The sequence below is a fragment of the Eptesicus fuscus genome, chromosome 15, assembly GCF_027574615.1.
Source record: "Eptesicus fuscus isolate TK198812 chromosome 15, DD_ASM_mEF_20220401, whole genome shotgun sequence".
NCBI lineage: Eukaryota > Metazoa > Chordata > Mammalia > Chiroptera > Vespertilionidae > Eptesicus > Eptesicus fuscus.
In genome coordinates, this window is record NC_072487.1 from 47,229,387 (window position 1) to 47,244,774 (window position 15,388).

General features: G+C 35.1%; 1 protein-coding gene across 1 annotated transcript in view; it reads right to left on the bottom strand.

The window, feature by feature from the left end:
• The window catches only part of AGTPBP1 (ATP/GTP binding carboxypeptidase 1), a 110,391-nt gene that overhangs the window by 67,711 nt on the left and 27,292 nt on the right, over positions 1-15,388 (bottom strand). Inside the window, exons 4-9 of the mRNA XM_054727090.1 lie at positions 14,564-14,631; positions 11,339-11,402; positions 10,791-10,937; positions 9,597-9,728; positions 6,184-6,277; positions 1,123-1,160 (exon numbers count right to left, since the gene is read on the bottom strand). Of these exons, the coding sequence (XP_054583065.1) occupies positions 1,123-1,160; positions 6,184-6,277; positions 9,597-9,728; positions 10,791-10,937; positions 11,339-11,402; positions 14,564-14,631 (543 nt within the window). The remainder of the gene's footprint in view (positions 1-1,122; positions 1,161-6,183; positions 6,278-9,596; positions 9,729-10,790; positions 10,938-11,338; positions 11,403-14,563; positions 14,632-15,388) is intronic.

Here is a 15,388-nt window from a genome sequence, read left to right on the forward strand (position 1 = left end):
CTAACTTATAAGCAGCCTGTGTCTCTTCTTCTCTCTCGAGTTAAAATACACGTAGGCTTCCCTGTACACTGCAGCATTTAATCTATCCCCAGCGATGATAACTAAGCCGCCTGTCTTTCTGCGCTGTGTATATTCATGCTTTGCTTTATACTCTCTCAGGTTTATTACAATCGTTTAATTTCCTTTTAAAGTAAATGACTGTCCCCCCAAAAAAGAAGTCAATGACTGAGAATGCTCCAAAAAGCCATAGGACATTTAAAAATATGCCTCTAGTATACAATACTATCACCTAAGGTGATTTTTTAAAATTTAATAAATCATTACTTTGCCAAATATCAGATTTACCAATTAATTATTTGCTACTATTCAAATAAACAGTTCTGGTCATTCAAATTTAAGAAAAAATTGGTTTATCCTTGATAGACAGTTTTGTGGCGGTTGGGGGGGAATAACATTAAAAGCCATCAATACAGCTCTTTGGGACTAAAGTGTTTTATGGTTAAGTAAATGTTAATCAACCAATGGAAATATGGGTGCTAATGAAAATTATTATTTAAAATGGAGATACTGAGTATCTTGGTGAGAAGAAATATATCATAATCACTCTTCACAGGCATATTACAAGACACATTTACTCCAACGCCTCAGTTTTGAAGATAGAGCCATAGTTTGTCAATTAATTTAGTAAACTGTAAATTTACATCAGTAGCCATCTGGATTCATGGTAGATATAAAAGGGCTCTAAATTAAAATTATGTGTGCTATAATTATTCAAGACAGTCTTTACAGTAAACATACTCAATACCATGTTAACTTTACTTTTTTAAAAAAATGATACATAATATTTACATATTACTTTCTTATACTAACAGGGCTTTATATTTATAGTAATCACTTAGAAAAAGGAAGTCAATGTATTTTAATAAATTATAGCTTAATAAACATAAATGACATTAGTTATGGCACATCCAACAACAGTACCAAAAGGTAAAATCAACTTTGACATTAAGTTATTATAAACCAGCTTTATAACTATAGACTAACTCTACATTTCCAGTTTAACACTGAAGATAAAATACTCAGAAAAACAGTATCTAGTAGTTCTAATATTTAAAAACTTACTTGATTTTAGCAATGCAGCAAGAGTGTCTAAAGCAACCCTGTCGACATGAGAAAACACAAACAACAACAAAACTAGTAAAATTAATCTACAATAGTAAATTCACAGTTTTTTCAGATAAGTCATTATTTTCTATTCCAAAAGCCATTCCTGTTATAGTCAATTACATACGGCGTTTCTCTGTATGTATTTCTCCCTTAAGGTTAAAACTGAATACAGGAAGATTGAAATATCAACAGAAAAGCACCCAAAAAAATTTTTTTAAGAAATAAAAAAAGGAGAACATTAACAATATCTAAGTCTTTACATCAGAGGTTAGATGAATTAAACCAGTTGTTGTTCCTGTATCTGACCCTAGCAGAGTTCACACGAAAGCATTATTAAGACTCACAAGGAAATTAAAAACAAGTTTCACACAAATTAAATTCTATAGATATTTGTAGCTGTCTGACTATAAAGTATTTTAGCCCCATCAAGCAATAATCCTAATACTTAAGGTAATAATAAATACAAAATACTGGAACTAGAAGGTTGGGGAAGAGGAAGGAGGAGCCCCTTAACATTTTTCAGTCCTAAGGCACCAATGAGAATAATGAACCTAACTGATATCTCAAAAACCCTTACTGCCCATCAGAGAATGAAAAAATAGCCCCCAAAACTGAAGGTACTTACATTTTCTTTGCACATAAACATTCAGTTACCCACAGTGAAATCAACTGCCATTAATCAGCTTTAAAAATACACATAAATATTACTATGAAAACCTATAATTCAAACAGGTGTGTATTTTTTTAAGGAAGAGTTACTGAAGAAATGGCACTTAATATCAGTAGCTTTAAGAATATAAGGCTAACATGTTACAGTTCCTCTTAGTAAGATTTCAACAATTATATTTGCATAAAAATCTGTACATTGTTAAACTTACATATTTCACTCATCATTAAGCATTTGTTGAATGCCTACTAGATACCCACAAAAGCAGGTTCTTCATGGGTATAAAATTAGAAAACAAATGTATGTCTTCCACAGATAATTTTACAATCTAGCTAATGTAGTAAAATGTACACATTTGTGCAAAAGCTACTCAAGAAGTTAAAACCAAAAACACAGCTGCATACATTCGTAGTAAAGGAGACACAGCATGACCAGGTGTGAGTAATGGTAAAGAACATAATTAATTAGAAGACTAAAGATGGATACTGGTTCATAGGAAAGCCTGAAACAATAATCCCAAGGCCACAAACGAGAGAACCCATGTGATGACGGAGGCAGAGTTTGAAATGTTGCAGCTATAAGCTAAGGAGCACCAACGATTGCCAGCAATCCACCAAAAGCTGGGAAGAAACAAGGAAGGATTATCCCATAAAGGACTTAGAGGGACCACTGGCCCTGCAGACAAGTTGCTATTGGGCTTCTACCTCCAGAACTGCGAGACAATAAATTTCTGTTATTTTAAGCCATCAAATTTGTACCAGGTACTTGGTCACAACAGCCCTAGGAAACTAATACAATCACTTAGATGCAATCAATTGCAATGAACTTATAGGACTTTCCCACCTACAGCTCAGTCTTTATTCAAACTATAAAAATCATAGAGTACTTTAAAAATAGCATTTCTCCCTGCTGGCAGCTGTTTGTAACACATCTGAACCAAATCAAAGTGCTTCTGACAGTTTGTAATCCTTGACATTTATTCTTCACGACTGACACAACTGGAACATGAGCCCCATTCTTTCTGACTCCATGCTTGTTCCACAGTTCCACTAGATTAAAAAAAATTATGGAGTTTGGTGCAAAGTTGTCTCAATATTTTTACCAACATGTTAATAAATGGCATTTTTTTAAACTTCAGTATAAAGGAATTTCTGAAATTTTATAGCAACACTTATAAGCCAGTAGGAATTGTAATATAAGAATTACAAAATAATTTTAGAATAGATTTTTTGAAATGCATAGTTTGTATTATGTTATTTTACTAGAACTCCGCAGTACCAATATCTTATTCTTCCTCACGTGTTTTCCCAATCTTCATATGTCACACACAATAACACAACCAGCAATGGCTTAGACAGCAGCCTGTGGCGTATCTATTTAGGAGCAGTAAAGGAAGAAAAACTTAACCCCAGGTATTCATGAAGTTACATTAAGATGGGGATCAATCCTTGCAATAATCTCCAAACCTGTTGTAACTTGAAAAGACAGAGTTACAGTAACTTCTGGAGTTGCTTCCTTCTGGATTAACAGTACTTAAATCCAAAACCTAAAGTTGGAAGAAAGGTAAATCCTAAAGGGAAGTAAGACCTTTCAAACTAAATAATATCCTTCAATCTTGTTCCATGAAATTCAGGGCATTGTTTAAGGAGAATAAAAACTGATACAAATGCTAGATGCTGAGATATCTTAATTAAGGGAGAAGGCCCTATGGTGATAAAGAGATCAAGATATACATGTTTGGTCAATGAGTGATTTTTCTTTTTAAAGTAAAAATAAAGCTTAAGATTTTGTTTTTCTTTTTAAAATATAAATAGAAAAGAATTAAGGGGTAATTTATGTAACAATACTCCTTTCTCAGAAGTTTAGACTCACTGATTTCTACATGGTTTTGGATATATTCCATGTTGTATATCACAAAGATATTGTGAAATGTTTCTCCTAGGGACATTTTATATTAGAGTTGTTAACTTGGTTACAATAGAATAATGTAGACGGTAAGTAGGAGATCAGAACCACTAGACAAAAGATAAGTAATAAAATACTTTAAATATCAAGGGAGAAAACTATATATAAATTTAAAAATAAAGAATGTACTTTTAGTATTCACATGCACATTACCACATTTCCTACCTAAATTAATTACATTGCTTTAATAAAAGCATTGTGCTAATTGTAGGAATCATCTCATTAAATCCTCACACCAACCCTATGATGTACGTTCTGATATTACCACCTTACAGCCAGGAAACTGGGGCATAATACATTAGGTAACTTACTTTGTATCATGGAGCCAGTAGCATGCAAACCCGTTCTGCCTACCTCCACAGCCCACTCACTACACTACACCAAGTTGGTTTTACTAATTGTGACACAATCCTTTTCTTTGTCTTGTTACATTTCATCAGATGCTCTAAGATTGTATATGACCTTTGCACAAGTTTGTTAAGTTATCCCACCAAATAATATTTAATAAATGATTATATGTGCAAGTAAGTTCCCATTTTCAAAAGGATACAAGCTAATATATTTTACCTTTACTAAGAATGGGTAAGAAGACTGAAAATGTTCTGAATCTTGTTAGTAGAATTTAATCAAATAGTTAACGTGGACAAGTTCTACCTTACAAAAGAATCATAGCTAATAAAAGCAGAAAGAATGAGAAAATTAGCAAAGTCAATGATCTGGACAATGTCATGAAATACTGCTAAATTACCAGGTGAAAAGTAGATGGATTACATCAACTCAATGATCTTAAGTGATGTGAAATAGAGTGACTAGCACCACCTATGACACATTTTTTATTGGAATAAAAAGAACCCAAATCTAATCAAGCCTCTAGCTCTATCAGTCTACAGAAAATTCGAGGGATATACCTACATGTTTAAATGACCCCAGGATACAGTCATCTTAATCCACAATGCTGGGACATTCTATAAGACAGCACCCAGGTCCTTCAACAAATAACAAAACAGAACCAAAAAAATTGGGGGACTGTTATTGATTTCAAAGGATTATAAGACATAGTAATCAAATAGAATGTATAGACTTTATTTGAATCCTGATTTGAACAAGCCAACTGCAAAAAAAAAAAAAAAGATTTCTTAGATAATCAGAAAATATCAGTGGATATTAAGAAATTATTAATATTGTTGGGCAAAGAAATGATACTGTGGTAACACTAAAAGAGCTCCGTGTCTAATAGCAATCACACAAAATAATTTACGGAACAAATATAAAGGCTGATGTCTATTTTAAAATACTCCGGGGAGGGGGGGTGGTGAAGGGGAAGGACTAGAAAGGGAAAGATGAATTAAAAATGACAGAACATTGATTTTTGTTGAAATTGAATGATGGGTAGGCATATCAGGGTTCATTATTCAATTCCTTCTATTTTTGAGTAGTTTTGGAAATTTCCTAAATATAATGAGGAATAATGTGTGTGTCTTGGTTGGATCCCAATTCAAACAAACCAACTGTAAAAGGGCATCCTGGGACACCTGGAAAACCTTGAACACAGACTGGATTTTAGATTATATTAAGGAATTAATAATTTTGTTGAGTGTGACTATAGTATAGTGGTCATTTTTTAAGTCCCTATTTAGTAGAGATATACTGAAGTTCTTAAGGGAGAAATTAGAAAATATCTGAGATTTGCTTACAGAAATTCATATGACATTTAGGATTTGCTTTAAAATAACCCAACAAAAATAAAACATGTAAGGAAGTAAATGAAAAAAAAAATGGCAGAGTGCTGACAACTGCATATAATAATTAATATAACTATTCAAGACAATTGATTAGTTTACTATAATGTAAACTCTATGTATATTTGATAAATTCCACGTAAAAAAAATTTTAAAGTATGTCCTCTAATACGGCCTAAGAAAATACAGCTTTTTTTTTTTTAATTTTCTGAGGTTGAAAGACCTATAAATGTGGGGTTTTTTTAAGAATGACATTATTTTGGCACAAAAAAAAGGTATAAATTAAAAATATGTTCAGATAATTGTGACAATGAAGGACATGGTTATTAGAAGATTGAAAAATTGGTAGGGAACATAGTAGGCACTCAATAAATGTTTCTGAGTGAATGATACTCTATAAACCTTTTTTTCCTCTTATAGTATCTAGGAATTTTCAAAGTCTAAATTTCCATAACACTATATTCAATGAATTTAAAGTTTTCTAATTTTTATATATTTTGAAAATTAAACTTTATAGCAAAGAAAATCTTTATCATAATAAAATCACTATCTACAATTTAACTCTACTATTCATTGTACAGATCAAGATGATGAGACCCAGAATAACAAAGGATATCTCTATTTACACTCAAAACATTTACCTACTTCATAAGACCCGAATTCTTCTTACTAAATGGTCCGATGGTTTTAAACATCAGTTCCACAACTCCATTTTTCCCTAAGGATACTGAATTCACAGCTGGGAGGGGAAGAAAAAATTTTAAATTATTTTAAAAACTCTGTAAGTAGGGATGTACGTATATACTTGGTGAAACATAGTCAAAATATATATTAATTGTTCAGTAAATATAACTCATGTTCCCTCATCCACCTTAGCCAATCACTTAAAGGTATATTTTTTTTACTTTATTTTTAGGGGAAATTGCAGGTAGTTCTGAAAGATGTTATTTCTAAAAAAATACTTTTAAGTTGCTTCATTTGTTTCTTCAAAAACTCTACTAAATACGAGGTCATGGGGATTGAAAGACAAAAATAAAGAACAGTTTACAGGAGAATGACAGTAACAGTAAACAAATCAATACTAAATTACTTGTTAAATAGATGAAGAGTTACAGGCTATTTAGATCACAACAGTGAGGAGTCCTTAATTCTTAGTGAAACAGAAGGCATTTCTGGAGAAATGGATATCTGGGCTCAGTCTTTTTTTTTTTTTTTAATCCTCACCCAAGGATATTTGTCCATTGATTTTGAGAGAGAGTGGAAGAGAGAGGGAAAGACAGAGAGAAACATGGATGTGAGAGAAACACATCTATTGGTTGCCTCCTGCACGCACCCGACCAGGGCCCAGGTCTGGGAGGAGCCTGCAACCAAAGTATGTGCCCTTAGTCAGAATCAAACCCAGGACCCTTTGGTCCAAAGGCCGATACTCTATCCCTGAGCCAAACCAGCCAGGGCTCTGGGCTCAGTCTTTACAAATGAGAAGGAGTTAGCTAGGATAGGAGTTGCAGTAAAGGGCGAAAGTGGCTGTGGAATATCTCTGGAGACAGGAACACAGATAGTCAAGGAACACAATGGGTATGAGCATAAAGTATCAGACAAAAGCATTCTAATGAGAAGATGAGCTGGGTAAAGCAAATTATTACCCTAAAAGTTGTTCATTCTTTCAACCATAGGAAAGTACCCCACCCCCACCAGCAAAAAAAACAACAGTCATTTATTGGAAAATAATAGATAAAAAACATTGTGTATGAAATAGCACCAACAGATAGTAAATCAATAAAACATACATTTTAATAATGTATGGATAAAAGATAGAAGAATGTACACTAAAATTTTTATAGTGCAAATATGGTTGTTTTAAAATAAGATCTGCGTTTTGAATACAGGTCAGCCTCACAGCACGCTGGGGAAGGCACGTTTGAGAGAGACATCAGGAGGCTGCGTGCTAGGTGGCAGGTGATGAGGACCTGAATTAAACAGCTGCAGCAGGGGAAAGGTTCCACACAGAAGATGCAAACAATTACCTAATCAAAAAATTGTGCCAAACATTTTCAGCTCTGAACAAGTATTATTTTAAGTTACAGGTAAGCCATTTACTAGCCTTCTAGTGGTTAATAAAATGCCACCAAAAATGTAACTCCTAAAGTTCTGTATGCTGACTTTAATTTCCTCTGCATCTGTTTAGTATTCCATTACCCCTTCTATTTTTGTCTGTGCTGTCTTGTTTCTTTCTTAATTGCAGTAGTCAGTGGTTTATTTTATTTATTTTTAATCCAACTGTTTTCTTTTTTTGGATCAGCTGGAGGTTTTTTATTTTCTACGTGTGTGTTTTTTTTCCTTTACTATTTCATTCCTCTTCTTTTCTTGTGTTTTTGCTCTGTTCCTAACTTCTTTGGTTAGATATCCAATTCATTAATTTCTTTATGTTCTTTTTAATTATATAAATGTTAATTACTTAAGTGTTCAGAACTAGATTCCTCTGAGCCCACCTTTAGCTGTATTGTCAAAGCAGATAGATATACACACATAATACATAAATATGTATGTATGTATGTATGAATAAATAATAAAAGAGTGATATGCAAATTGACTGTCACTCCTAACACACAAGATGGCTGCCCCCATGTGGACACAAGATGGCTTCCACAAGATGGCCAGCAGGGGAGGGCAGTTGTGGGCGATTAGGCCAGAAGGGGAGGGCAGTTGGGAGGGACCAGGCCTGCAAGGGAGGGCAGTTATCAAGCCTGCAGGGGAGGGTAGTTAGGGGTGACCAGGCCGGCAGAGGAGGGAAGTTGGGGGCGACTGGGCCTACAGGGGAGGGCAGTTAGGAGTGACCAGGCCTACAGGGGAGGACAGTTAGAGGTGACCAGGCCTGCAGTGGAGGGCAGTTAGGGGTGACCAGGCCAGCAGGAGAGGGCAGTTAGGGGTGACCAGGCCTGCAGGGGATGGCAGTTGGGGGCAACTGGGCTGGCAGGGGAGCAGTTAGGCATCAATCAGGGTGGCAGGGGAGTGGTTAGGGGTGATCAGGCTGGCAGGCAGAAGCAGTTAGGGGCAATCAGGAAGGCAGGCAAGCGAGCAGTTGGGAGCCAGCAGTCCTGGATTTTGAGAGGGATGTCCCAGATTGGGGAGAGTGCAGGCTGGGCTGAGGGACACACACCCCATGCACGAATTTTGTGCACCGAGCCTCTAGTGTATGTATAAATACACACACATCCATATGCAGACACATATCTACCACTTTGATTATTTTGCAGTGATACTCTATAAGACTATGTACTCTACAATTTCAATTTCAGATGTTTTATTAACCACCCCAATTCCATAATCAAGGAATAGAAAGAACCTTATGGGTTTGGGATCTAATATGAGTGAGAAAGAGAAAGAGAGACAGAGACAGGGAGGGACAGAGACAGGGAAGGAGAGAAGGAGAGAAGGAGAGAGGGAGAGAGGAAGAGAGGGAGAGAGGAAGAAAGGGAGAGGGAGAGAAGGAGAGAGGGAGATGGGGGAGAGAGGGGCAGAGGGGGAAAGGGAGAGAGGGAGAAAGGGAGAGAGAGAGAGGAAAGCTACTTCATCTGAGGTTCTCTTGGTAATCCCTCTTCTTTCCAGTTTCCTCAGGGGCTCCTATACTACTTATTTGCTGTTCTGCTACTTCCCTACTGATTGCTGAAGCTAATTAGCTCCAAGGGACTATGCTACCACTTGCCTTCCCTCTCAGCTTTCCTCTCATCTGTGAAAACCCAAATAGGCACGGCGGTTTTCTAGCTGCCAATACCCTCACATTCTTCCACATATTTCCCACGAGCTGCCTACTCCTCCCCCTCACTACAAGCTTTTACAAATTGGAGGAATTCATGACAATTCTCAAGATTTTGCCAATTCTCCTTCTTACCCCATATCACTTCTGTGGTGGTGCGGCTAGGCATTATAAAAAGCCATATTAAATAATCTCTTTATCTTGTCCACAAATTTTAGAGTTATGGAGTTAAGGTACTTTTAAATTTTCATTTTCTGTAACTTCAAAACACTGAGTTAACTAAAAACTACTCTGAAATACTCACAGTTTGCAGAATATACTCGTAAAAGCTGAAGACAAGGCAAAACCAGGCGATGATTCTGCAAATTCTGTTTGACCAAGTTCAGGGTTATATTCAGAGTTCCATTAATTCTAGCCTTCACTCCAAATTTTTTGTCTGTTTATACAAAATTAACACAATGTATTTATATGTAACTTTGAGTGAAATAAAAATGTCATAAAGCAATGAAATTTTAAAAACTTATATTATGAAGTTATATTACAAATGTAAAGCTGACCTGAAATATCTAAAATTATAATCATTTTCTTGCATGATTTTAAAAGTACTCCTTATATGCCCTAGCCGGTTTGGCTCAGTAGATAGCATGTCGGCCTATGAACCAAAAGGTCCCAGGTTCTATTCCGGTCAAGGGCATGCATCTTGGTTGCAGGTTCCCTGACCCTGGTTGGGGCTCGTGCAGGAGGCAACCAATCGATGTTTTTCTCTCACATCGATGTTTCTCTCTGTCTTTCCTTCTCTCTTTCTTGCTTAAAATCAATGGAAAAATATCCTTGGGTGAGGATTTTTAAAAAAGTACTCCTTATAGCCCTGGATGGTTTTGCTCGGTGGTTAGAGTGTTGCCCCGTACACCAAAGTCACAGCTTCGACTCCTAGTCAAGCTGTATACACATACATACATACTCTTTAGAATAAGCATTTAACCAAATACTTCAAAGTGTAAAACCTATATGTTATGTCATAAGTCAATGGCAGAACTCAGAAATCATTATTTGAAGAGTTTAGGGGATCATTTTCATCGCTGTGCAGATAGACAACTATAAACTGATATTAGGTTCTATTCGAAGGATTACTTTTTTTATTAACCTAAATCAGCTTCTTTGTTTCATATTCTGTGTTTTCTCAATTTTTGTAATACTTTGCATGCCTTGTTACAATAATCGATATAACAACTTTTTATCACACACACACACCAAGACACACTTGTGATTTTGACATATCTTTCTTCTTTTTCTCACCACATGCAATGCAGTTCCTCAAGAATTTATCAGGATCCTCAATTCTTTCAGGTCACTAATTGGCTTTGGAAAGCATTCGATGGCTTACGACCAAGAAAAAGGGTAGCATTCCAGATTTAAAATTCTACTAGTATCAAGGCATAGAGAAGCCACGTCACAAAGATGCTTCTAGGTTTGATAATCATACAAGTGCAATCCTTACCTTTTGGTCCAATCTTTGCAAGAATAGAATGAATCTGCACCATTAACTCCTCATTTGGGGGAGAGTCTTTGCTGGCATTCATAAGTAACTGTAACAATATTTGTGAGCCACCTTTGGCAACTAAGAAACTAGCTCTTCGACCTCCACCTAAAAGAAAAAAAATTTTGTATTTGTTTAAACAGCAAATCTTCCCGTAACATATCAAATATCATAACTTTTAGCATTCAAAAAATATTTAAAGTGAAGACTTCTGAAATTAAAAAAAAAAAAACATCAAAATAACATTTTGTTTTATTTCATTTGTTTTATTTAGAAAACAGTACAGAGAGTAAATACAAGTGATGCCAAAATTCTATGTTCAGGGCTCCAGTTTAAGGAATACTGGAAAATAACAAAAACAAGCAACAACAAGAATATGACATACCAGTTTCCAAATTCTAATACTCAGAATAGCCTCTATATGAGTATCAGAAAATTCCTCATAAAGTACACATGACACATTATTGATCGCTATTTACAAACAGAAATTAGACACAAAAAAAACTTACCAGCTGACACCAGCTCAACAAGAATGCTTAAGATATTAAGTGTAGTTTGAAGATCTTTCGTGTTCTGAAATAAATAGTTCATTTGCTTTATTAAACCATCGTAAATCTGTAATTCCCAAGCTTTTTCTATTCCTGTTGGGAACTATCTATATTTTACAGATGACCTTTCCAATTTCTCTAAGAACAAATGTAATTAGGTTCCCACTATTCTCACTATCACTTCAGTCTCTTCTTGCCCTTAAAAATTTTTACAAATAATCTGTGCTATTACTTTCTTAGTATCATTATTATTATAAGAGGAATTAACTGGGTATTTGAATTCATCATGATCTGCCCAATAGGCAATAAAAATAAATGAATCAAAATATAAAGGCACTATAATGTATATATGGTAACTACCTAGTCACCTAGCTCCCCTCTCAGAAGGCAACTGTGTTAATGGTTCCATGTATCCAGCCAAAGATAATATGCAGATATTTTTAAAAATCCATGTAAATATACAGATTTATTTCTCCAAATAGCATTACCCTACATAGATATTGTTTTGTAAACTGATATTTTTACATATCAATAAATAGTTTCTTCATCTTTTTAAGGACTACAGAAAGTATTGGTTACATTGTTTATGTAACTAATCACCTATCAATGAGATTTTTTTCCAATGCAATTTTTAAAAATCCTTTGCTATTAAAAAATTGCAAAAGACATAAGTAATACTTTCAACAACAAAGATGTAAAAGCAAAATAAACAAACAAATAAATAAATAAAGTTATTTGGCATTAAAAAATTGCAACAAACACTACATATATTTACATGGAATCAATTACAGCTATATGTAGGATAAATTCCTAGAATTTCTGGGTCAAAGAATATGAGTATTTTGATGGATATAACTACATAGTAAACTGCTTTTCATGGAGCAATTTACACTCCTACCAGCAATGGAGAAGATTAACTATTTCCCAAATTCTGGATAACCAATCTAATAAAAAAAAAGTTTAAATATTACACTTGGTTACATTTTTCTTATTAAAAGCAATGGCTGGCCCGGCCCGCGTGGCTCAGTGGTTGAGCATCGACCTAGGAGGTCATGGTTCGATTCCCAGTCGGGTCATATGCCCGGGGATTTTGGGCTCAATCCCCAATAGGGGGCATGCAGTAGGCAACCGATAAATGATTCTCTCTCATCATTGATGTTTCTATCTCTCTCTCCCTCTCCCTACCTCTCTGAAATCAATAAATATTTATATATATAAAAGGCAATGACTTAATGGACAAAAAGCAAAACAGACACACAGAGCAGAAGCATGGCCTATTCAAGGAACCACCACACCCCCAGTGTAGAGAATTTTACAGTGTTATACGGAGGAATCTCAGAATTACTGTGCATCAGTAACTGGCATGGGACTCTTATTCTTCCTCTTTCCAAAAAATTGTAGCTCAGAGACTGATAGAACCAAAAAGCTCCATCCAGACCAGAGGGAGGACTGTACATAACCAGAGACCCTTGTTTTAGCATTGGAGGTATTAAGTGGACCACGTTCTCATTGGGGAGGAATTTGGAATGAGAGGGACAGATGTCTGTTAAAGAGAAGAATGGATTGTGTTCAGCGAACTGATTTCATCTTGTTCCTTAGGTACAGAGCTACACCGTACTTCCCAGCCCTTTTGTAATTAAGTTTGAGCCATGTGACTGAGCTCAGGCTATTGGAACCTGAGTGGAAGTTGCACTGTTATCTTTGGGCCTTATCTACACAAGTCTCCCAAATGTAATTCATCACCTCCCACCTCTGCTGACCTCAATAATATGTGACATAAGCAAATGGGGAGAAAAAACGATGATGCTCTATCTCAAGTGCAATTTGTGTTTCTTTTTCTAGAAACTGTCTGTTCATAACCTTTACACATTTTTCTATTGGGTAGACTTCTTCCCTTACGAATTTGTGGAAGTTCTTTATATGTTAAAGAAATTATATGAGTTGAAATCTTTTTTCTTCAGTTTGCCAAGTGTCTATGATGTTTTTTCGCCATGCATTTTTGTTAATATAGTTGAATTTATCAATCTTTCCTTTTATGGCTCCTTTTTTTTTTCATACTTAGAAAAGTCTTCCCTGTGCCAAGATTATTAAAAATTCTTCTCATTACTTCCTCGAGTATTCTGGTTTTCTTTTCCATGCTTAAATATTTGCTTGATATGGAATGTATTTTGGTGTAGGAAATAAGGATCTAACATTATACTCTTCTGCAAGGCTACCAATTTGTCCCAGTTCCACTTATTAAGCAATCCCCTTACCCCTCACTGATCTGAAATACTACCATTGATTAAGTAGTACTAAATTCCCATAATCGTTTTTAACTTAATTTGGATTTTTCTATTCTATTCCACTGATGTCTATCTAGTTTCCACCCATAATTTCTAAACTACCTGAATTACTGAAGTTTTATAATGTTCTCTGATATTTGGTGGGGCTAGTCTTTTCTCATTTATTTTTCAGAAATATCCTTTCTATTCTTATTTTCCCACTGAACTATAGAAAAAAAAAGTTAGTATCTTTATCGAGATTGCTTTAAACTAACAGATCAATTTAGAATAAAATAACTTTGTCATTTTTGACAGGAAGTAACTCCTATGAAAAAACATAAAATTACACCTTGTTCTTTTTTTCCAGCTATTTTGAAATATAATTTAATATATAACATTATGTAAGTTTAAGGTATACAATGGTACTTACCCTCTGTTCTTAATAAAATATAAAATAATGATTCTGAAAATATGCGGTTGATCTACTCAAAACTTTCACACTGGCATAGAAATTTAATTATTATCAATATAATATAGTTATTCAACCAATATATGTAGTAAACTAAATCAAAAATAATGTCAGCTGACATAACACAATAAATGAGGATTTCCAATGCCAATAATTTATATTAAGCTAGACTTATTTCCAGCTAATGCTTTAATTTCTATTACCAATTAGAATGGCATATAAAGATTTAAAATGTGGTTATCATTATAATCATAGGGTAATATACTTAGAGGTTTGCCTAATATATATTAGAATGTTTATATAACCATTCCAAATGTTAATCTAAAACATAAAACAAACTTCCATTCGTTGGCTTTACCTCTAGGATAAAAATGTTATACTTCATATACTATTTTTTTCTTCAGTACTGATTGATACTAATAGTTACATAATTAAATCCTGTAAATGCTTTACCTCTAATGTTGAGAGCAGAACTTCCATTCCTGTAGAACCTTTGGCTGTCATTTCTCTCCTTATTTTTTCTGAAAAGTGAAAAAAAAAAAAATAAAAAAATATATATATATATCTTCTAAAACATTCAAAAAAGTATATACATTTTACTATACAGATAACATAGAATAAGTCTCCATTGGTTCAGTAAACATTCTAAATTGGTTCTTACATGATCTTCCCTCTCATGCTGCTAATTCTACTCTCGGTAGACTTTCCCTGCCCTTCAGCACAGCTCCTAGTAGGGACTAGGTGAATCCCTGTCTGTCCATCTGTAATCTTACAACCATTATCACAGTGCAGGCACAGGAACTGCAGGTGAAGAGGCAGTGGTAATGGAAGGCCTCTTTATCATCTTTACGACCAGAACTAGAAAACATTTCATCAAATTGGTGAAAACAGAAACCTAGTACCATTTTAAATGGTTGGGGGTTTTTTTTTTGTTTGTTTGTTTGTTTGTTTTTTTATTGATTTCAGAGAGAAAGGGAGAGGGAGAGAGAGATAGAAACATCAATGATGAGAGAGAATCATCGATCGGCTCCCTGTTACATGTCCCCCACTGGGGGTTGAGCCCACAAACCCAGGCATCTGCCCTTGACGGGAATCGAACCTGGGACCCTTCAGTCCACAGGCCAACGTTCTATCTACTGAGCCAAACCGGCTAGGGCAGTGGTCGGCAAACTGAGGTTTGCGAGCCACATGCGGCTCTTTGGCCCCTTGGTATTTCCACAAAATACCACGTGCGGGCAGACACGTACAGTGCGATTGAAACTTCGTGGCCCTTGTGCA